Genomic DNA, 24115 nt, shown 5'->3' on the forward strand with positions numbered 1-24115 from the left:
TAAAAGGATGTTATGATCCAGTCGCAAAGAAATATATAGTTGGGACAAAAGGGTAAATACAGGAACTGAAGAACAAGAGGGCGGGTACTGGCAGACTAGACCTGGATCTGCCTGAGGAGACTACTGAGGAGACTTTGTCAAATTATCCTGTTTCTTACTTGTACCTTACTAGTATTTTGCATACTGCTTATCAATATATGACTGTTGTTATAAATATTTTTGGTCTTTAATTTGTCTTAATGAGCAAACTCAAGAAAGGTTCCTATGAACTTCTATCAAAACTTACCTTTAAATCCTGGGAGGCCAGGTTCTCCAGGTCTTCCACCCAATCCAGGGAAACCTTTTTGTCCTTTTTCTCCCTTTGATCCTGGTAATCCTGGACGTCCTCTAGTAGAATTTCCTGGTTCTCCTGGTAATCCATCTCGTCCCCTTTCTCCTTTTTGTCCTGTGGCACCGTTCCTGCCTGGGAATCCTGAAGGACCCTCAGGACCTGGGATAGATTGTCCTGATTGACCTGGAAATCCTGGTTCTCCCTTTTCGCCTGATAGGCCTGGTAATCCAGGTAAGCCGTCAATACCAGGAACACCTGCAAAGAAATGAAAGATATTTTGTTCTTACCATGATGATTTAATTGAAAAAAACATAGAGATTTCTATATTTTGCAAACTTATGCAAATTATATGTAAATTGGGAGCATCATGGTACTAATGCTGATTGTTATATATGTTTTGAAGGTAGGTGATCACAGGGTGTGGTGGATGGGGTGAGGAAGGGAAGGTAGGATCGGTGGGCATGTGTGGGAAAATGGGTCATTTATGATGACTTTTGGTAATTTTTCGCTGGATGTGGGCTCACCAGGGGTAAGACAGTGTCAAAAGTGCATTTTTTTTCCAAAGATTGTACCCTCTGATGGTCATTAAAAAAATAGCATTTATTACATTCGTAAGTGGTAGGTCAGGGGTCCCCAGTAGGGTCTCTCATATGAAAAAAAAGAGGATTTTTTGCAATTTTTTATTCATATTGGCTTCATACTGGGAATGGTTAGTGTAAAGGGTTGACATGGTAGGAGTGGTAAGAGAAATCATTATTCTATAGAAACCAGGTGAAAAGAAGCACTAGGGATAAATTCTGCTGTAGTTAGTGGCCTACCCGTAAAAAAATCACAACTTTTTGTGGTCACCTTAACTCATGACCTCCTGTTCAGCTCTCAAGCCCCTAATTTTGATAAAAGCACACTCACTCTACTTGCAGAAGAAATCAAATTGTAGTCTCCTAAGTTAAAAAATAGCATTGCCAGAACCCAAAAATCAAAAAACAGCCCAGACTGTATATATATGATTCCTGCATGTTAAGGGTTAAAGTTCTACTACATGAATAGTAAAATTAACAGGCATGGAGCTCATGTGATGTCTTATAAAGATATGGGTTTATGAATGGCTCAAAATCGTTTTGTTGAAAATGGTGTAATTGGGAAATTAATGTTTGACCATTTCACACTGGTGCAAAGTAGAAGTCTCCAACATCACTGCTGGTCAAGACATCACCCATAGCAGCAAAGTTGGGTATTATCATCAAAGATGTTATAGAGTTTACCTTTTTTAACAACTACAAATTAAGAGGCTGTCCATGTGAAAATCAGGCAGATCCGATTGTATGGTGGGCACAGTGTAAATTTTTATCCCATTGAATTTTTTATTCCAATGTAATGTTTACATCTTATGTATGTCAAATAGTAAAATGATTTTTTTTAAAGCAACAATGGATGGCTCAGATTATGATCTTAAAGTTCCTTAACAAAGCAACAAACTGTGGTCTCACTAACCACTTCCGGGTCAAATGGCCACCCCCCTATGTAGTACCAAAAACACACTGAACCTAGACATATGCATTGTAAGTGCATTATTTGTGTGCATTATGATAAAAAGTAGTCAAAATAAAGCCAAGAATGTGTACTTTAAAATCATATATGTAATTAACTACAAAAGTGTATGAATATTGTTTACATGTGTAAGTAATTTGCCTCCATGCTGTCAGTTAGCAGAACAGGTAAAAATGTGGATTTTCAGTATTATTTATTCAAGTAAATTTTGTGAAGAATTTCTACAATCATCGTACCATTAGCATATTAATTTTGGAAGCCTTATTTTCCAAGCTTTGCAACAGTATGCAACTTTAAAATGTCATTTTTCCTCGGAATTCACAGTGAAACTTTGAAAATTACTTTTTTAACATGTAAAGTAATGGAAACATTAGAAGTGGTTAGTGAGACCTGTGTTCTAAATAAGAGTTATCTCCCCTTTTCAATGAATTTCAATGCTTTCTATGTAATTTTTTCTCTCTTTAACCATTGCAGTTAATCAAAACCCAATATTCAACTTTGAGACAGGATGCATTTGAGATATGAAATGGTTGAAAATTTTTTAAAAACAAAATCTGTCATGTGCTACCCACTGCCTGGTTTTTGCATCGACACACTCTTAAATGGACTTTGAACCTTCGTAAACCAAACACCTGTCTTAACTGAATCAATTTTAAAGTTCAAAGGGGTTTGGTTTAGAATGTTTTTGCTGTAATAATATACAAACCACTGTAAATAGTTTTTAATAAAATGCTTTGCAGCTTGATACGACCCAAGATATCTAACCCTGAACAGCTGGGGCAAGTATGGACATACCATTCAAGCTTTATACAGCCCTAAATTTTGATTGCAAGTATATATTTGACACAGAAAAAGAATCTGAACTACAGTGGCCCCTTTTTGGTCCCTTGTTCCTTAATAAGCACAACATCTTAAATCAATCTCTGCATTCCTTTGGGGAAATGGCACCTGTGGTACAATTTCAAAGAGATTCATTCACTTTCAGTCATTATTATCTGTACATCAGGAAAATGCTTGTTTCTTGTCCCTTTTTTGCCCCTAATTCCTTATCAGTTCATGTTACATCACCCAAAATCAATCCCAGGGATCCTTTTGTAGTATGGTATCTTGGACTACAAGAACAAAGAGATCCAATCACATATAGATAGTCAAGAAATTATCCCAACACCATTACAAGAGGCTCCTAGGAGCCTGAATTGCACATCTGTTTAAATTTTGCTTTTCAAGGGCAATAAATTTAACAAATTTTGACTGAAGAAGATTTTGGTAGTACTTATTATAAGGATCATTTCAGCAACTGAAAGTTTCTTTCTATCTAAAAATAGTTTTTAAGATATTGGCTGAAAACTTAATACCTTTTATCACCTTTCAAGGACAATAACTTTTACAAGGAGTTGTCTTACAACATTGATCCCTTGGAGACTTTTCTAGGCCTTATAATGAGTACATACACTTATAGTCTATTTATTATCCAAACATCATTAAAAAGCCTGTTTCTGGACACATTTTTGCCCCTAATTCCTAAACAGCTCATGTTACAACCCCCAAAATCAATCCACGTCTTCATTTTGTGGTATAACAACAACTTCAAAAAGATCAATTCACATTTACTCAAGTTACTGTCCACACATCATAGAAATGCTTGTTTCAGGTCCTTTTTGGCCCGCAATTCCTAAATGATTCGAATCACAACTACCAAAATCTATTCCAAGCTCCGAAAATCTTTCTGTAGTATGGCATCTTGCAATATAATTTAATTAAGATCTATATACTTTTATTCAAGATATTATGTGGAAATGAAGTGTCTATGGATGATGATGATGATGACAACAACAGCATGATACCATTAAACGACCACACGTTTTTTTACGGTGGTATAAAAATCATCAATTTACGATATTACCTGAAGTTAAAACTCACATAAAAATGGAATTAAAATGAATCATAGGGCACAGCTCCGAGATCGGGATTAAATCTTTGACACTGAATGATGAAAGTGGTCTAGAAATCCAATTTGACATTTATCTAGTATAGTCAAATATCAAAATTCTAATTAGAAAATCAAAGAACCCCAAATATTTCATCTTTTTTTTCAAACAAATTTGATGTTGACTTAATTGAAAAATGGACAAAAAATTGAAAATTCAAATACTGAAAACATATTATATGTAATTTTCCCGAAATATGTCAAATTAACATATGTGTGGGTATCAATATTCATGGCTTGGAAAAAATTAATAGTGCTATCTGTGTTAATATCCATTTCTCAGTTACCATTTTTCGTGGCTTTCCATCCACAGTGAAAATAGTGAAAATTAGTACACAGCAAAAATTAATATGTTTACATTACATATCAAAGAATCAGAATCCTTTCTATTTTTTAAGAAATCAAACAAAAGTTCAATTTTTGGATTACAATTTGGACCAACATGACAAAGATCAAAAACAGGAAAATAATCATTAAGATGTCAACAATAACTGTAAAATAATATCTACATCATCATAACATTGAATTATTTCTGCTTAAAATAAGTAACTAACCTGGAAGTCCAGTAGAGCCTTTGTCTCCCTTGATGCCATCTTTTCCTTGTGGACCAGGAGGACCAGGTATACCTGGGCCACCAGCAGGTCCAGTATCACCTTGGGGTCCTGGGAGACCAGGGAATCCATCATTTCCAGGGAGACCTCTTATTCCTGGGGGACCTCTTTCACCTTTAGGTCCTGCAGGCCCATTACCACCTTTGCCCTGTGAATAATCACCATCACTCAATTTAAGGATTCTATTTTTTTATATATTATCCTATGTAACAAACCAGTACATGTATAGGTAATTTCACTGGACCGTTTTGAGATCATTGATTGAAAGATTATGGCTTAGTATCCTATTGCAGATTTTTCATGAACAGCATGAGAATATTTGATCAAACAAACAAACCATGCTTTTTACTAATCAGAAATTCTAAACCATTTCTTTACTATGCTGGCTCACAAAAGCAACATCCTAAAGAAAGGCATTTCACCCCACTCAGACACATTATTCTGATTTAATCAACCAGTCACCACTCCATCCCCTTAAAAGAAATGGGCTTGGTGGAGAAGCAGTGACTTCCAATTAGGCTGACTCGGCTGTGGATCAAATTACAACCTCCCATACTCGAGGCAAGCATGCTATCCTGAGTAAATAATTAAGGAGGTAGACCTAAGGTAGAACCTCCTCAAAATTAAGGGAGATAACTCTGTAAATGGCACTCAGCTATTTAAGACATTCTGATCTTTCAGTTATTCAATTCTTCCAGTCTGCTAATCAGCTTACCCCTGATGGACCTGGCAAACCTCTTGGGCCAGTGTCTCCCTTAAGTCCATCATAACCTCTGTCTCCCTTCTCACCAACTAATCCATTTAGGCCAGGCAAACCATCCATACCAATATCTCCCTTTAGGCCAGGCAAACCAGGTATTCCAGGAAAGCCTTGTTTACCCTGTAAATATAACACATAACATTCTCAATTTATATAGTAATAAAAGTTATTTTACACATCAATAGACTCTGTAAAAATGATATTTATTACTTTTAATTCCAATTTTAATTAATGTAAACCATGTTTTCACCTTCTTTGGTGACAATGTTAACGTAATTGCATTATTTTGTCCCTGAAGACATTATTTCACCATATGAATTCATACAAAAATTAACATTTCCATTTTCATGATCATTTTCTTTTACATTTGGGCAGATTTCTGTGGCATAAGGGGTACCATTCTTTTGCTTAATGGTCTTAAATAGGTAAATATGCATTACTTTGGATCATTAGAATGCTAATATGCCATAAAAAATTTTTGAATATACAAAAGCTTGTTTGGAGAATGGTATTTGAAAAAAAATACCCATTACAGGTGAAATGGAAGAAAACATGCAATTCCTAAAATTCCGTTTTTTATGAAAAAGTTATATTTGTCACCTTGAACCTGAGAAATAATGGCCTGAAGTGAGCAGATGTATTGAATACATCAATAATTAAAACAACAGTACAAAACATGTCTTTCTATGACAGCAATTTTCACCTAATTGGACTTGAAAAAGTTCAAATATATATTACTTGGGCTCATTTGAAAGCTAAGATATCATTTCAATGTACTGTATCACATAAAAGCATGTTTGAACTACATTATTCAGAAAAAAATAAAAAAGAACCATAAAAGTACCAATTGTGATGGTACTAGACAGCAAGTACCAAATAAGCCATATGTTACTGGAGCATACATACTCTAGGGGTTTTGACAGAGAAAAAATGTTAACTAAAGCAATTTTTCTGCGGGATAAGGGTACATATTTTTCATTTTACTCCAAATTTCTACATGTTACTGCAACTTTTTAAGTATGATTAAAGAGCCTAGACATTCGGCTACATGATGACACCCATATATATTTATTTTCTTAAAATTTGTGATGTCCTTGAAAGTTTTAGATGTTGGAACAATTGAGTTACAAAAATCTTGGCTTTTTGTGTCAGTGAAGTACAAATATAAGCTTATACTGAAAAAGAATCAGAAAATATTCTTCGGCAACAAATTGATTTGGTAATGGGAGGTATAAAGGTACTTGAAAATCATATTTTGGTTGATATTGGGGGTGCCCAGGGATAGATCTCATTATCCTGAACACCTTCCCCTATTTCAGAATTTCTTAAACATCGTGGTGTTGGAAATGTATGTGAAAAACTCCTGTGTGACCCTTATGTCCTATTAATAGTAACAGGGACCTTGTTTTTTTCATAGATAAATAATTCCAATAGTCAATTTGTGCAAGATTACCAAAGGAACAATCATCATGGACAGACTCCAATAGTTTCTGAGAATATTTTAGAAAGTAATAACACCAAAAATAGCAAAACCAAACCCTTTAAAAAGGGCAATAGCTCCAACTAAGGTCAACAAATTTTAATGAAAATTAATAAACAAATAGATTTCATCAAGCTGAATACTTTTAGCCTGTCAGTACTAAGCTTAACCTTAAGATTTTGGAGATATATGTGAAAAACTGCTGTTTGACCGCTATGTTTTATTTTCATTTTGGCGGTCATGTTTTTAAACAAGTCAAAAATCGTGGGCAGAATACCCTAAGGAAGAATCATACAAATTTTCATTGAATTCTGTCCAGCAGTTCTAGAGGAGAAGAAGTTTGAAAAAGTGTTAATGTCGATAACGACAGATGCCAAGTAATGGCAATAGCTCACATGGACCTATGGTGAGGTGAGATAATAAAAGTACAATTAAAACTCCATTATCTTGATACTTCATAGCCAAACTTATTAATTGAAATTCTGAGGCATGACATATCCACTGCTTACTTAAGAAAATCATTTTTATATGAACAACACAATATTCATCTTCTCTATAGACAAAACTTACTCTTGGGCCAGCAATACCTGGTACACCTTTCTCCCCTGGCATTCCAGGCATACCTTTCATACCCTGAAACACAAAAAATTGTTATAATTTTAAACAATTACTATCTTTAAATAATAAAGAAAGTCAACGCAGTAAAATTTGTCCTTTTTACTCATAATTTTCTACATTTCATTCAGGAAATAACACATGGCACGCAATTTTAATTTTCAATACAGTTTTTTCGAACCCAAACAGTATTTGGCCAATCAGGAAATAGAATTGCGATCAGGTGACTTGCGTTTCCATGAAGAGCGTCTTTAAGGTCAAAGAGTAAAAAGCAAAACTATAACGACTGCGTCAGAAAAACTAGATCTTATTTCAATATGAGAAAAGCGAGCTTTAAAACTTAATCAATGAATGAGACATACAGGTGTTTATATGTTTGGTTTTTTTTTTTTGCGCATTAACTAGTTATAAGCCACGTCCACACTTTTTGTAATAGATGTTTCTCAGCAGGTGGACAGTTGCCATAAGAAATCTACATTGAAGTTTATTTGTGCAATAAAGTATCTATCATGAATATTTGAAAAAAAAATCATACAAAATGTAAATAACATTGAAGAATGGAATGTTCTCAAAGAATCATTTTGATACTGTAAACATACATACTTTCGAAGTTCACTAATTTTTGCTATTTTCACGGAGGACAAAAAAGCACAAGAAATAGTGCCAGCAATTTTGATTTCTTTCACTTTGAACCACATATCATTCTTTAAAACCGTGAAAATTGATACACAGGAATATGCTCACTACAAAGAACTCATGAAAATTAGCAATTGCGAAAAATTAACAACCATGAAAATTAGTAACAGGAAATTCAATACATTGAACATCCTGACGATATACACACATCTCTTTGGTATTCGAACACTCCAATGAGTTTTATTACAATTCAGAAAGTCGTTAAGGAGGAGATGCAGACAATGCATCAGACCAAATTTTGCTCAAAAACACCTAAATCAAACAGCTGTTATCTCTACAATTTTTGCCAAAACATTAATTCCTGACAATATGCATATCCAAATATGGTAATTTAACATGCCACCAAGTTTTATTACAATCCTGCAAGTTGTTAAGGAGGAGATGCAGACAATGCATCAGACCAAGTTTTGATGAAAAACACTTAAGTCCAACAGTCGTCATCTTTACAATTTTTGCCAAAACATAAATTCCTGACAATATGCACATACCAATATGATAATTTAAAACACTACCAAGTTTCATAACAATCATACAAGTAGTGGAGATGGAGTTGTGGTTGCATCAAACAAAATATTGCTGAAAAAAAACCTGTTTGCATGGGGTATAAAAATTAGATCTGTCAACAGATTTGAAAACATTCTACAACAGCAATTCCAGTAATGAAAATGAAACTATAACAGGACTTACAAACCCTATCATAATAAGTAGATAGATAAACTTACATCTCTTCCAGGCTCTCCTTTAAAACCCTTAGGTCCTTCCCTTCCTTCTGAACCCTGCAAGTACAAGAACAATAGACATTTGCAGTAAGAACTTTATATATATATAGATATAAAAAAATCTTCTTGTGGCTATTTTCCCCTATTCTTGCTTTTTCTATATACATTGATGGTTCTTATCAATCTAGATATCTTGATGGTTCTTATTGTTCTAGATATCTTGATGGTTCATATTGTTCTAGATATATTGATGGTTCTTATCGTTCTAGATATCTTGATGGTTCTTATCATTCTAGACATCTTGATGGTTCTTATTGTTCTAGATATATTGATGGTTCATATCGTTCAAGATATCTTGATGGTTCTTATCATTCTAGGTATCTTTATGGTTCTTATTGTTCTAGATATCTTGATGGTTCTTATCGTTCTAAACATCTTGTTGGTTCTTATCATTCTTGATATATTGATGGTTCTTATCGTTCTAGACAACTTGATGGTTGTTATCATTCTAGACATATTCATGGTTCTTATCACTATTTGACACTACTTAATGAGACGAGTAATACTTAGTGTTCATACATCAGACTTTCTGGCTCCTCTCTTATGGCATGTTGGAAACAAAAAAAAAAACTTATCTGAATGAAGACCATATACATGTGGTAAACGCTTTTTGGTGAAGAAGATACAAAATATCAAACCTTGTATGGGAAGCTCTGGAAGATGTGACTTCCTGTCAGACTGAAATCAGGCTCTCAGTGCTTCCAAGCTGTGAATTTATTTCGCATTAAATACCATCATGAGGACTATATCCTCTATTGAAACTTATTTCAATATTCTTGAAATTTCAAGAAAGTTTTGCATCTCCGTCACAAGTAAATACACTACTGTGTATCCTTGAACTTAGAGTTATGACAGTGAAAATCTGTAAAAGTTGTAAATACTTTTTTTCAAGTTTATTTAAAATTTAATCAAATTCAATGGGAAAATGCTGACTGTAAAGAGTTCACAAGCGGGGGTTAAAAAGAAGAATTATTCTGCAGACCCATGGATGAGACAACCTCGAACAGAGCTTGCCCAAAGGGCCACCTAAATTTGGATGTTTCTTTTTTCTGTTCAACTTACCATAAAAGCAAGTTAATTTCACTTTGGTCCAATTCAGTTTCAGTAATACTTGCCCATTTGACCAGTTGGACGATGCTTTACCCTGACAAAGGTCCCATTACTTCTGATCTTTTCAATAAATAGGGATTTTGATTTTCATAAGGACAAAGCATATACAGATACCTTTAAATTTTGAAGTACTGTGTTTACAAGCATTGAAATGTAAAACCCATAAAAATCTCTAAGTTTAAATAGTCTCCCCTTACAATCATTTGTCAATAATGAATAATACTCCTCAACTTGTAAAATCCAACTTTCATAATAAGTTTATAATTGAATGCAATATTTTATGATCAAATCCATTATTCAGTTAAAGAGATGGGCGGTATCCTGCATATAAGCTTGTTCAAAAGGAAATTCTCAGCTTGATAAATAATGGGGTCTGACCTTATTTCCTTTCATTCCTTGGGAACCCTTAGGCCCTGTTGAAGAGCCTCCTGTTCCAGTAAATGGTAAAGAACTGTTTCCAGCTTTTCCAGGGGGACCAGGGGGTCCTGTCATTCCTCTTTCTCCCTTTGGACCTTTAACACTAATTCCATCACTGCCCTTTTCTCCCTTCTGCCCAGGAATACCATCATATCCCTGAAGTGAAAGAAATTCAAAATGAGTACATATACACCCAATAAATCAAGTTTGAGTAAATATAGTAAAATCTGCCTGAACTAAACGACTTTTGGGCTGTAGAATTTGTTCATTGTTAAGTAGTACTCCAGCTAATCTTTAATGTGATTCATAGTTGGAAAGCCTACATATTTTTATTTTTGATATTTTGTTTAAAACGTTATAGCAAACAGAAATTAACATGTGGTGTTCATATAACCTGTGCTCTTAGCAGATAAAAATGGTATAGAATGTACTGCAGAATTCAAAATAAAGGAGGATAACTCTGTAAATGACACCCAAATACAATATACTCTATTAGATTTTCAATGTTGATTATCTCCTAAGAGCAGGCAGATTTTAATGAATAATTACACATTTCATAATATAGACCCATAAATCAACTTAATATCAAAAATAAAAATATGAAGCCTTTTTTAGGGTGTATCACATTTTACAGAATTTGCATGATTCTTACAAAGACAGCTACTTAACATTTCTGTAAAAAAATCTTCTCATCTGAAACGACTTAGTGGACTGGGTGTCATTTAACACAGCTTATGTAAGACATACGTACACATAAGTACCATTGGTTCGTTAAGGATTTATGTGTATGTAAGTCTTACAAGTACTTTGTGAAATGACACCCTAGAGCCATGCATTATTTTCTATTTCTAAAAAAGTGTTAATTATACATATCAGGCATCAAACATGGCTGTCATATCTTTTTATAGAATACTCTGTTGGGGTGATTCAGGAAGGTGTTTGGTTAATACAAGTTCAAAATACATTTAAACTGATACAAAAGGACTTCAAAATGTGTCTGGTTCAGACAGGTTTTTAACTTATTCCGAGTTGGGTTCAGTAAAGCCTTGCTTTTTTAAATTTAGGCAAAAATAAATGACTGTTTCCTGCTATCCTACCTACTTTTTATGTCTACCCTACATATTTCATGTTTTTGAAAAAAAAAAAAAAAAATTTCCTACCTACCTACCCTATTTTTTTTTTGCTGGAAGCAGGAAACAAGACTATTATCTTTTATAAAATGCAAAAAGTCTCATAACTCAAAAACTAAACGTTCAAAATTAAAGTAAAATTAAATGGAGCTTTCTTCCATCAAAATGAACAATTGAACACAATTTTATTAAAATGGCTTAAGTAGCAGTCTTTGTAAGAATCATGCAAAATCTGAAAAATGTGATACACCCCAAAAAAGGCTACATATTTTTATTTTTGTAATTAAGTTGTTTTATGGGTCTATATAATAAAATGTGTAATTATTCATTGAAATCTGCCTGATCTTAGGAGATAATCAACATTGAAAATCCAATAGATTCTATTGTATTTGAGTGCCATTTACAGAGTTATCTCCCTTAATTTTGAAATCTACAGTGCATTCTATATAATTTTTGTCTCCTAAGAGCACGGTTTATATGAAAAACCACATGTAAATTTCTGTTGACTGTGGCATTTCAAACAAAATATCAAAAATAAAAATATGTAGGCTTTTTACCCATGAATCACACTTTGCATGATCCTTAGCTGGAGTTCTACTTAAAGTGTTTTGGAGTTCTTGAACGAAGCATTAATGATGGACAGTGGTTTACCACAATATATCCTGTCAAAATTGAAGGGCATATAAAACCTGCGAAATTCCAATAACTCTAAATTGGAGTATCACAAATTTTCAAAAAAAAATGAAAGCGAGCTTTCATCAATATAAATAAACAGTTCAGTTAAGTTTATTGATATTGTAGTATGGGTTTTTTAAACCATAATCTGAAAACAGAAAATCTCCCCATATTTGTATGAATTAAATCCCATGTTTCAAAAACAAAAAATTGGAAATTTATAAAAATTGAAAAGGAGCTCACAACAATAAAAACAAACAATTCTCCAAAGTGTCAAAAAAATTTGAGTTTTTGTGCAAAGTATGAATGATGGAATGAAAATAGGATGGATGGACTTCAGAATACCATAATACGCCCATCCTAAAGGATGGGGATTTACAAACTCTTGAGGAGGGGCCTCTTAACTGTACTGTAGTAGATAGAGGGTATAAATAGTCTGAAAATTAACACAGAAAACACCACATAAATGGGAGGATTTTAGAACAAAAATAGTCATGGAAACTAAGACTGATAACAGGAGGATAATCTACCCTAGGTCCAGGAAAACCCTTCTCTCCTTTGTCTCCAAGTCCACCATCTCTTCCAGGAGGTCCCTGAAATATAATTAATTATCCATAAGAAATGGTTCATTCTGATTTTATCAAAGCAGTTTTAACAACAAGAAAAAAAATCATCAAAGATAATTGTTTTTAAATTTTAAGAATATTGATTCTTGCAAGTTAAAAGTTTTTTTCTTTTTTGCTAAGTTCCAACCTAACATAATTTTTTTGGTGATATATTAATTGAAGTTCCAACCTTCTGTAAACTCTCTTTCATAATTTTTATAATTTTTGCTACATTCCAAACCATGATGATTTTCTTTCATGATTAATTTATTTTTGCTAAGATCCAACCTACTGAAAATTATTTTTATCTCGTGTGTTTTCTTTCCACTAATTTCAGAAACAGAAAAAAATCATGAAAATAAATAGCCACAAAAAAGTCTCTTTATAATAAATAAATCTTGATAGAATATTAGACACAAAATTACATAGTAACTTAATTGGATTGACATCCTGAATTGCAAACAGTAATCTGTTAAATAAAACTGAAGTTTTAGGTAGTAAAGACTTGGTAAATGGACTAATGAAGTTCGTGTTGCCAAATTAAGAGGCTATCAATGTAAAAATCAGCCAGATCCTATGATATGAGACACAGGATAAATTCTATCCCATTGAATTTTTTTGTTCCAATGTAATGTATATACCATATGCATGTCCAAAAGTATAAAGTTTGTTTTAAATAGACAATGGATGGCTCTGAAAATGATTTTAAAGTTCCTTAACAGAGCAACAAAATTTTGCTCATATTAACGAGTTATCTCCCTTTTCTTAATGAATTTCGATGCTTTCTATGTAATTTATTTCTATTTAATCCTTGCAGCTAATCCAAAACCAACATTCAACTTTGAAGATAAGAATGCATTTGTGATATGAAATGGGTGAAATTTTTTTTTGAAAACAAAAGTTGTCATGTGCCATCTACTGCCTATTTTTGCTTGGACACCCTCTTAAAACTCAAATAAAAGCAATGATGTTGGATTTATAACAAGTCATTATTTATGACGTTTAGTATGATAAAATTACTTATCATCAATTTTTAACATAGTACAATTTTCTGAGATATTAATTACAGTAGTTTAGTTCTTACCATAAAGATACATGCACATCCAAGAAATTTACAGCATACCTGAATGATGTATATTGACAAGGGAGATATAGTGAACACACATTTTGGAATAGGCAGACAGGTAATAAATACATTAACATTTGATCATGACTACCCTACCGGTGCACCTGTTTCTATGTGCATGTTATTGGGTTATTTCATGTTCTTTTTAGTTTGTGTCCATTTCTTTGTCATTATCCCTGGATTATGTTTTTTTTATTACTGTTCCAATCCTGGTTCCCTTGTTTTTCCCACATAATCACACACAGATTAATTAAAGTTTACGATCAACTTACATTCTGTCCAGGGAATCCTTGGCGACCAGGTTCACCCTAAAATACATAAAAATGGCACTATTAGAACCAATTATTAATCAATTTCTATTAAATAGCATGGTATCTCAGCTTTGTGTTTGGAAAAATAAGATTTTATGTTATTGAAATGAGCTTCAAAAAAAAAAAAAACCAACAATTGAAATGAAAAGTATAAGAGAGTTATGGAAAGAGCTACTATTTTCAACATTTTTTGTAATAGTGATATTTAAAAATACAAAGACATAACCAAAATGAATAATGATGAGAAAGTTTTTTAGGCTACACATATTTTAAAGTGCTTTTAAACTGACAAAGACAATTTCTTCAGCTAATAGGTTCAGTTCAGGAAAATTTGGCTGAAACTGAACTAATTAAAATTGAAAACAGCTGAGAAACTCTTTCTAAACATAAAAAAAAAATATGAAAAACACCTTTGATTATGAAAATGATTCATATAGAGGAAATTGTGGTTTCAAGTAATCTTCCAGCACTGTTAATAACCACAGAATATATACTTAATAGTCTGATGCAAAATCTAAAACTGAGCTGTATGTACGAAAAGCCATTACTAATTAGCTCAGGTGAAGGTATTGCTGATTCACATCTCATTTTTAACTAATATAACTGTATAGAATGTATATTAATTCAATTTGGAGGGCTAAGTAAAATTACCTGACTGGTACAAACAGAAAACCAAGCTCACATACTACATACTCACAACACTGAAGGAGTGGGACATTTTTAATTTGTGATTTTCATAAATTGATGATGCAAATAAACATAATTTAGCCACCTTGGACTGTATAATAGGGGCATTTCTGTATTCAGAGAGAAGTTGAGATTGCAAGATGCTTAAGTCGTCTAAAAAAATCAAAAATGTTAACTCCCACAAAATTTAAGAGATAAAAATTCCTTGCAATAAGTACTACTGAATATGAAGTTACAAGTGTTAGTTGCTGGGCACACCCCATCTCATACAGGAAGATGATATCAGACAGCAACCATTATCATTTACACATATGCCCCTTCTTTATGAAGCCAAGCACCAAATTTAAAATCAATCCATATACTGGGAGCCAAGACTTTTGTTTCCCTTTCATTCCACTTAGGGAAAATAGCAAAGACACACAAAACAGAAAGTTGGTATTGGACAGCACCCATAATCCTTTACCATGTATGCCCTACACACCGAATTTGAAATAATCCATTGTGAGCTAAGATAATTGTGACAAAATTCAGATGGACAAAATGATGGACAGACAAGGTGATTTCAATATACCACCTACCTATGGGGTATAAAATTGTGTCCTTACTACATACCAATTTTCAAGAAATTCGATGCAGCAGTGTGAGAAAAGTTGTGATGACAAAAGGCTTCAGTCACATACAATATGTACAACTACAAGTTTTGTAGATACTACAAATCAAGTTTTGTGAAAATATGGAAAGCAGCTCGAAAGGAGATGAGATGACATAAAAATTTGAGAGAAGAAGTTTTGGAATAGAACAGCTTTGTATTGTAATGAAAGCAAAAAATCCATTCCTATTAGCGACCCACCTTTTGTCCTTTCGATCCATCAATAGCTGGTTCTCCTTTTGCTCCTTTGGATCCAGGGAAACCAGGTGGACCAACTGGACCAGGAAAGCCAGGAACTCCTGGACTACCAGGCTCTCCCTATAATCAAAGAAAGGAATCATTATTTTCAATACCTTCAGAAGGCAGACCTGGGGTAAGGGACATAACTCTTGAAATCAGTGATATGTTTGCATCATATTCAATTTCATCGAAGCCTATCAAGCTTTTATTTGAAATAGAATGAAATAAACCAAGTTACTTTAATGCTTAGATGAGATTGATGTAAAATGCTTTACGCAAACGTTCAAATGATTTGTAAGTGTTTGTCCCTTTACCTAGATCACATTCTTAAGTAAAATATTCATATTATAAAAAATAAAAAAAGAATAGCTACAAAATTCCCTTGAGATTTTAGAACTGGTTAACAATGTTTTACTAGTTTTAAAAATTTAAATACCAACAACAAAATGTACTCAGTGTAATTTTTTTTATCTCAATCAAACACTGACCCTTATGTGACAAACCATATCAGAAATGTTCCTATAAATGATTGCTGACATCCTCTAAGGAAAGTGCATTTAACAGTTTAGCTACGTCATATCATAAATGCCAGAAGCTGTGAGTGGTGTGTCCAACCACTGTATCTGCCAATGTAGACATCAACAGTTTAGATTCTAACAAAGAACTCATCATCTACCAGAGGCTGTCTTTGCCTCTTCCATGAAAATTTAGATTCCAACAAAGAACTCATCACCTGCCAGAGGCTGTCTTTGCCTCTTCCATGAAAATTTAGGAATGCCAACAAAGAACTTTTCTTATTTTTTTTTCTATTTCTACAATATTTTTGACACAACAAAGAGTCATGGGGTTATTTCACCTAAAAATTTCCTATGCATAGATTTTATAGTATGTTGAAAAGTAAATATAATCTAATACTTTAAAAGCAGTAACAATTACAATTTAAAATTGTTTTAGAAGAATAAGATGGTAAAAAAACATAATGAAAATTTTAACAAGGAGTTCATATAACAAAAACAATGGAGCTGCATCAGATTTATAAAGGCCACCTTATAATATTGGAACTAGAAGCAGATATTTACAATTCTGCACACAAAAAAAATCCTAAAGTCCTAATTACTAATGTTCAAATGAAATCAACACCCTTAAGTATGTTTTGTCTCAACCCCCAGTAATTCTGGGAATACAGCCTTGATTCATCAAATCATTATCTGCTATTTATCTACACAGAAAATCAGAATCAGCAATATATATATCTTGGCAGCACTTATATCATTTAGCTGCCCTACATCTGGCCTAAAATCAGTGTTTTATAGCAAATTGAAATGGAGTGGTACCAATTTCAATTCAAATCTATGTAGGCTACTTGGAAATTGAAATAGCTTTCTTTTATATTATACATGGTAGGAAACTCACTCAAATTCAGACAGTCCTGAATTATGAATACAATTTTTCAATACATTAACTAGATGGCTATATAGATTTTTGCAAAAGTTAGCAAGCCCTGCCAAATATAGTCTCGGGCTAGCAGGCAGGTTACTATTTCTAACTCTGTATTATACCAATGTGTCTCCTATTTCATTACCACAAAACACCTGTGTGATCTTTTAGACACTGTCTTTCATGTTTGAAAAGCTGTCAAATATGATAATCTTGTTGTAACTGACCAGGTAAATGCCAGCTATTCAAATGAGAATGACTGTGTCCACAAAAAAACCACACACACAGGTGTTCTATGGCAATAAAGTAGGACACATTGGTATGTTGTACAGCAGATATCTACCTAAAGAGCTATTTAAATCACACAGAAGCCTATAGCTAGAGTTGTATTGAAATCAGTACCACTCCATTTCAAATTGCTATAACATATCAATGTGTACATTATATACATATTCTCTTTAACTTTCTTACTCTGCATGGCATGCAATGTTTCTTTGATAAATTTTTATCAGAGTACACGTGTACCTGGTATCAAATAAGAAAATCATAAATAAACCTTGATTAACTTAGAATCAAATATAATTAATTAAAATACATACTATCATTATCTCCAAAAGAGAAAGACATGATGGAATTTTCTTTGTGGATAGAAATTACATTATGTAACAGGCTTTACAATTGTCAAATCCAACAACTGCTAGAAAATTTTAGAACAAGCAGATAGACAGATAGACAGACAGGGTGATTTCTAAATAAAAAGAGTTCTGTACTTAAATGACCCGATTCTATACAACTCCTACACTTTATGAACCTGCTCCTGTTCAAATTACAATGCAGAGCAAGGAAAGAAAGTAATGGAAAAAAAACTTTCATTTTGCCCCTGAAATTCAAAAAAGATGGTCCACTCTAATGACTTTCAATTTTTACGATATAATCAACCAAACTTTCCTGGAAAAGGGGGGGGGTGGTGGCCTTCTTTCCCTGAATCTGCCTATTGGCTACCTACACAGTTACTTAATTAGCAAGAACATATTATGATTTGATAACAGAGACTTCAGGGATATAAGAAATGCCCAAAAATCTTTTGATCTTTGATTAATGTATCAATAGGGGATAAGATTCAACTGATAAACTCAATTTTTAATAGGCTTTGTACATGTATAATATTCAATTACTGATAAACTCAATTTTAATAGGCTTTCTGTAATATTCAATTATTAGTTATCTAATACAACTTTGCAATGTTGAAGTTATAACACTGAAGTTCTATGAACCTTCAACAAGCTTCTATTTATTAGTGGCAAGTAAAATTATGACAATTCACAATTCTGTTTTTACACAAGAACATATTAAAAATATATACATGCATTGAAGCAACTTTTTTTATGAATCGACAACCTTTTCAAGAAACATTATGTAAGAGTATATGATATTCTTGTGTCTATTTTCTATGGAGGTATACCTACCTGAGTTCCATTACATCCATCTAATCCAGGGGGTCCTCTAGGTCCTATAGGTCCAGGAATACCCTGAAATATGCCATTTGCATAATATCAATTAATGCCATAAAACAAAAGTTAGCATAAAATCAATTATCTATGGTCAGTTGTATCATCAACAATACTTAATAAAAAGAGCAGTTTTAGTTTTGAAAATCACAGTTTCATGCATGACAAAAAAAAAGAACAGTTTCTTTGTTCTGTCTCAAACAAATAATTAAATGTACTTGACGTGTGCTGACATGCACAATTTCCTGGTGTGCTGATAGCACAATTAACCTTTAAATTTGGAAGTGCTGCTTCTTATTAAGATAATCGGTAAAACTCATTCTGTTTTAACACACAAGAATTTAGTGTCAGTCTGACATCTGGCATTAGTTATCAAGATTTTAGTGCAGTGAATGTAGCAGATGCATTAAATTAAAAAATATTTTTCTATGATTTAGAGTCCCTTATAGTACAGAAAGATACTGAATAAAAATGCCAAATTATCACAGCTGAACACACTTATTAAATACTTCCTTTTTCATGGTTTTAATATCAATGTATGACCCTATTTTTAACTGGATTACTATAAAAGTGAGTACATATTCTATGGCTGGGATTCACTTGAAACTATGCATTCTAATTTACAGTTTATATGGAATTTCTATTAAAAACAAGAGGCTCCCAGGAGCCTGAATCGCTCACCTGGTTGAATTCTGCCTTTCAAGGGCAATAAATTAAACAAGAAGTTGTCCAACAATTTTGACTAGAGAAAACTTTAATAGGACTTATTATAAGGATCATTTCAGTAAATGAAAGTCTAAATCTATCATAGTTTTTAAGAAATTGGCTGAAAACTGTAAAAAAAAAAAACTGTCATTTTCCCCTGTCATGGGCAATATCTCTTATAAGAAGGCTTCTGATAAATTTTATGCCAGAAGACTTTTGTAGTCCTACAAATGAGGATAATTTCAGCTATTGAAAGAATTTGGCTAAACCTAATGGTTTTGGAGATATATGCGAAAAACTACTGTCTGACCCCTATGTTCTATTTTTAGAAACAGTGGCCATGTTTATAGATGGATAAAAAAACCCACTTCAATTCTATGCAGGATACCCCAAGAAACACTTATACCAAGTTTTGTTTCAATTGGTAAAATATTGTCAGAGGAGAATTCTTTTGAAAGAAATAACATTAAAAATAGGAAAAAACTTTGAAAAAGGGCAATAACTCCAACATGGCTTAATAGATTAAAATGAAATTTGACTGCAGACAGTTCTCATCATGCTGAACACTTTTACCCCATGTCAGTATTTGGCTAAACCTAATGGTTTTGGAGATATATGCGAAAAACTACTGTCTGACCCCTATGTTCTATTTTTAGTAATGGCAGCCATGTTTTTCGACGGATCAAAAATCCTCACATTAGCTCTATGCAGGATACCCCAAGGAACATTCATACCAAGTTTGGTTTTAATTTGTCAAGTAGTTTCAGAGGAGAAGAGTTTTGAAAAATTGTTAACGACGACGACGACGGACGCCAAGTGATGGCGATAGCTCACATGGTCTTCGGCCAGGTGGGCTAAAACTTTCTAGGTGACATCCTTGAATACCAAACTCCTTGAAATGAAGATATTTCAGGAAAAAAAATTAAAAAAAAAAAAAAAAAACAAATACAAGTAACAAGACAGCATAATAAAGTATTGTAATAAACAAAGAAAGAAACTGAAAGAAAGTTCCAATAATTCCCCCTTTTTGAAGGTTGTTGACCTTATTGCACTTTGATTGGAGTTTTGACCTCAGATTTTTGATGTAAGAAACAAATAAATCTGCATTAATACTTACAGGAATACCATTCATACCAGGAAAACCAGGCATACCCATTTTGCCCTGAAACAGAATGATATGTTATATTGCAATATGGGAACTATTTATTAGCAACAAGTGTAACATGTATCATCTAGGCAACATGGCAACACATGAATAGAAAAGGAATAATTACCCTGATTTTGTTTATAACAACTCTTTTAACAAATTAAACATCATTCTTTATTTTACTGCGAAATATGTTGTTGAAAGCAAATACTTGACACTATAAAAACAAGACAGACTATTTATATTAAATCAAAGTGTACAAAATCACTGTTTGATTCATAATTAAAAGGACCACATACTCTGTTTCCCTTTGGTCCCTCAGGTCCTTCTCCTCCATGGTCTCCTTTCATTCCTTTAGGTCCCTGAAGACCCTCCATACCTGGAAATCCTTGGATACCCTGGGGTCCAGGTGGACCAATTGGGCCTGGAGCTCCCTATAAAACAGCAAAACATAATCTTTTATTATCACACAAAGGCTTCATAATATCACAAAACAACAAATATAGAAAACAGTCCCCAAAAGTTTAAGCCAAAAATTTGTCACAAAATTGCACTACACTTTCTATTTAAAAATTCTAGACTACTAAAACTGCTCACAAACAAATTGGTCAAAAGATGTGCATAGTTTGTACCCATTGGTATTCTGATTGTTGTTGAAACTTTTAATTTAATTCTAAAGCTCTTTTTCATGGATAGAAAATGAGTAGAAACCCTCTTGAGTAAAAACAAGCATCATGTATCTGTGTTGGCAATCAAATGTGTATTTCTGGTTGTCTTCAATTCTCCGCTTGTTAAGACATGACTGAGGTGAAATTGATGTTTGTTTGATCAGAAAAAGTTTCCATGAGATCAGATACAAATTGATGTGCAGGTGCATTCATATCATGAAAAGCTTGAGTCAACCTAACTGATTTATATATATACTGGTATATAACAACTGTTTTTAAAATGCACCAGTAAATAGGAAGATTGATTTATTGACAAATTGAATAAAATTTGACAAATTCATTGACAAAAAGACTTTGTTCAGCCTAAGAACTAGACAACTTTTGGCAAGGCGTTAACTGTGTGGTGTTCTTGGAAGAAGCAATCTGAAGTATCAAGTGTACAATATAACATTCGGGGGGGTGGCAATTTCAAGCAAGGGAAAAAGGGTAAGTTGGTATTCCAAGCTCTACTGTGACAAGTAAATGATTTGTTATACTAAGTTGTCTGCATCGTGGAACTCCCACATGTGTTAGAACGATTTAAAATTAATTTTGAATGGAAAACATTCCAATCCATTACAAGGTGACTACCCCCCACCCCAATTTTCCAGCAGCGACACATATTATTGGTTTTCAAACAGAAATCAGACACCCTAATATGGCAAAACCATGAATATGTCACTATGATGGCAACATCACATAACAGGCTAGTCATAGATTTTGAAGACTACTGCATATCAGTAGAAAATTTGAAAATTGTTTGAATTCCTTGGTCTTGTGATGTAGATACATTTTTATGCAGACAAGGAAAAAGATTATATCACAAGCATCTTCCAAAATAAATGCATATAGAAGTTTCTTTTCATTTCATAACAAAAGCATTTGGTAAGAAGGTATTTCCTCCCAGTGGGAGATCTATAATTAAGATACCAGAAGTCCATTAGCACTGGTATCTGGATCACTGACCAGGAATTATGCAATATTAAAGCCAAAAATGCTTGGCTTAATAAATGTAACTATGATGTAATACACAATGTATAAGTAATATGTGTGATACAGTACTGACCACATGAAATTGGAAAGTTAAGGAGAGTTTCAGTTGGTATGTGTCATTTGTTGAAATTAAAAATAGATAAATAAAACATTTTGATTTCATTGACTTCATATATCAATGTTTGCACTTCTTCTTATAGAGTACACCTATCTCCACATAATTTACCCATAAAGTTCAGTTCTCAAATTTTACAGCAATTAATGTAGTTAATTTCAGAGAATATACTGTGAAAGTACTATTGTTCATGGGGTACTGATTTTCTTGGTTTTTGTGGGTGAGCCAAACCACGAAATTTAGTTCCCAACAAAAAGGAGATTTCCATTGATACCTCAAACCACAAATTCAAGAATCCATGAACATGTGTATCCTCCCTAATCCAGGAAAATTACTACTCTCGAATTAAAGTACTTTTACAATAGTCTGTTAGTCTTCACCTGATTAAATAACAACAGCTTAAAGAATTTTACAAAGACATCTCCTTATCAATTGTCTAGTTAACTATCTAAGGATGGTCAATCCTTCTACATGTATATCCCTGAAATTAACTGTTTTATTCGCTGTCAAAGCACTGGAAAACAATTTCTAAAACACAAAACAACAGAATATAAAAGTACATGACAATGGCAGTCTGAAAACCACATTATTAGGCAGATGTGAAATTATTTCACATACTTAAAGAGACCATGCTCAAGAGACAAGAAGTGCTTCACGCTGACTAGTGTTAAAGTACAGATAATATAAGATTCAAAATCTATTTCCTGTGGTTCAGAAAGAAAAAGCTTTTTGAGGGCATCTTCTGAATGAGTAAAACATTTTGGTATACCTTCATACAAATATAAAATACACCAAAAATGTTATTTATTAGTCATAAACCCTATCAAACCTTAGAACTTAAAAACATACATGTGAGAACTTTCAATGTAAAGCATATTGCATAACTTTAATGAAGTGGAGGCATTTTTTGGGTCAACTAGAAGCTGTATCCCACACCTTCTTAGAAGTGCATTTTTTCTTTCTTCGTCTTTTAAAAATATGTAAGCATATACATCTACGTCATTTGAAACAAAAAAGTAAATGAACAATGATGTAAACAAGCAAAAATCTTGATCAAAATTGCAATGAGCAGGGTTGTAAACACAGACGGAACAATAGACGTATTTATATAACTTCCTTAATAAAAATGGGTCATAATATGTGCATTTGAATTATAAACAGCAAGTTTTGCTATGAGATGAAGTCAAAGATAGATTGACTAATAAATAAAGATGTCTGCAAAGAAATTCTTGCTGCAGTTTTGATGCATGTGTGGTAATTACTTTCTATCTGTAGCAGACACAGAGACAGCAGATAGACAAGGCACTGTTACACTAATTTGTAAAGAAGAACTGCCTAAATTTGTTTTCCAGTTTCCTAAAATTAACAGTACTCATCACTTCAATTAACAAGATGCTTCATTCATGTACTGCTAGAAACTAAGTTCAAAGGGATATAACTCCCTAAACAATTTGAGAAATAAAATTTTCTGGTAAAATGCACAACTTCAAATTGTGTCCTTACTGCACACCAAGTTTCATAAAATTCTGTTCAGTTGTTTGAGAGGAGTTGACAAAAAGAGAAGTGACAGATTGATGGACTAACAACAGACTGACTGACATGTAAAAAAATTATATCTTCTGAAACTTTGTTCAAGGAGTACATTTGTATTACAAAACACTAATTAAGGATACTTTTTGTAAAGAGCAAACTGCTATTAGCATACCGGTATAATTTTATGTTTAAATCGAAGACAACGTTAAATCA

General features: G+C 33.0%; 1 protein-coding gene across 1 annotated transcript in view; it reads right to left on the reverse strand.

Annotated features, from left to right (window-relative positions):
* Positions 1 to 24115, reverse strand: part of LOC148626138 (uncharacterized) — a 71376-nt gene that overhangs the window by 30120 nt on the left and 17141 nt on the right. The window contains exons 4-15 of the mRNA XM_088569850.1: positions 20854 to 20988; positions 20525 to 20569; positions 18661 to 18723; positions 15719 to 15835; positions 14143 to 14178; positions 12670 to 12732; positions 10296 to 10490; positions 8751 to 8804; positions 7288 to 7350; positions 5193 to 5357; positions 4421 to 4625; positions 287 to 586 (exon numbers count right to left, since the gene is read on the reverse strand). Of these exons, the coding sequence (XP_088425976.1) occupies positions 287 to 586; positions 4421 to 4625; positions 5193 to 5357; positions 7288 to 7350; positions 8751 to 8804; positions 10296 to 10490; positions 12670 to 12732; positions 14143 to 14178; positions 15719 to 15835; positions 18661 to 18723; positions 20525 to 20569; positions 20854 to 20988 (1441 nt within the window). The remainder of the gene's footprint in view (positions 1 to 286; positions 587 to 4420; positions 4626 to 5192; positions 5358 to 7287; positions 7351 to 8750; positions 8805 to 10295; positions 10491 to 12669; positions 12733 to 14142; positions 14179 to 15718; positions 15836 to 18660; positions 18724 to 20524; positions 20570 to 20853; positions 20989 to 24115) is intronic.

The sequence above is a fragment of the Perna viridis genome, chromosome 2, assembly GCF_037379345.1.
Source record: "Perna viridis isolate PV_CMFRI_1.1 ecotype Kerala chromosome 2, ASM3737934v1, whole genome shotgun sequence".
NCBI classification, from domain to species: Eukaryota; Metazoa; Mollusca; class Bivalvia; order Mytilida; family Mytilidae; genus Perna; species Perna viridis.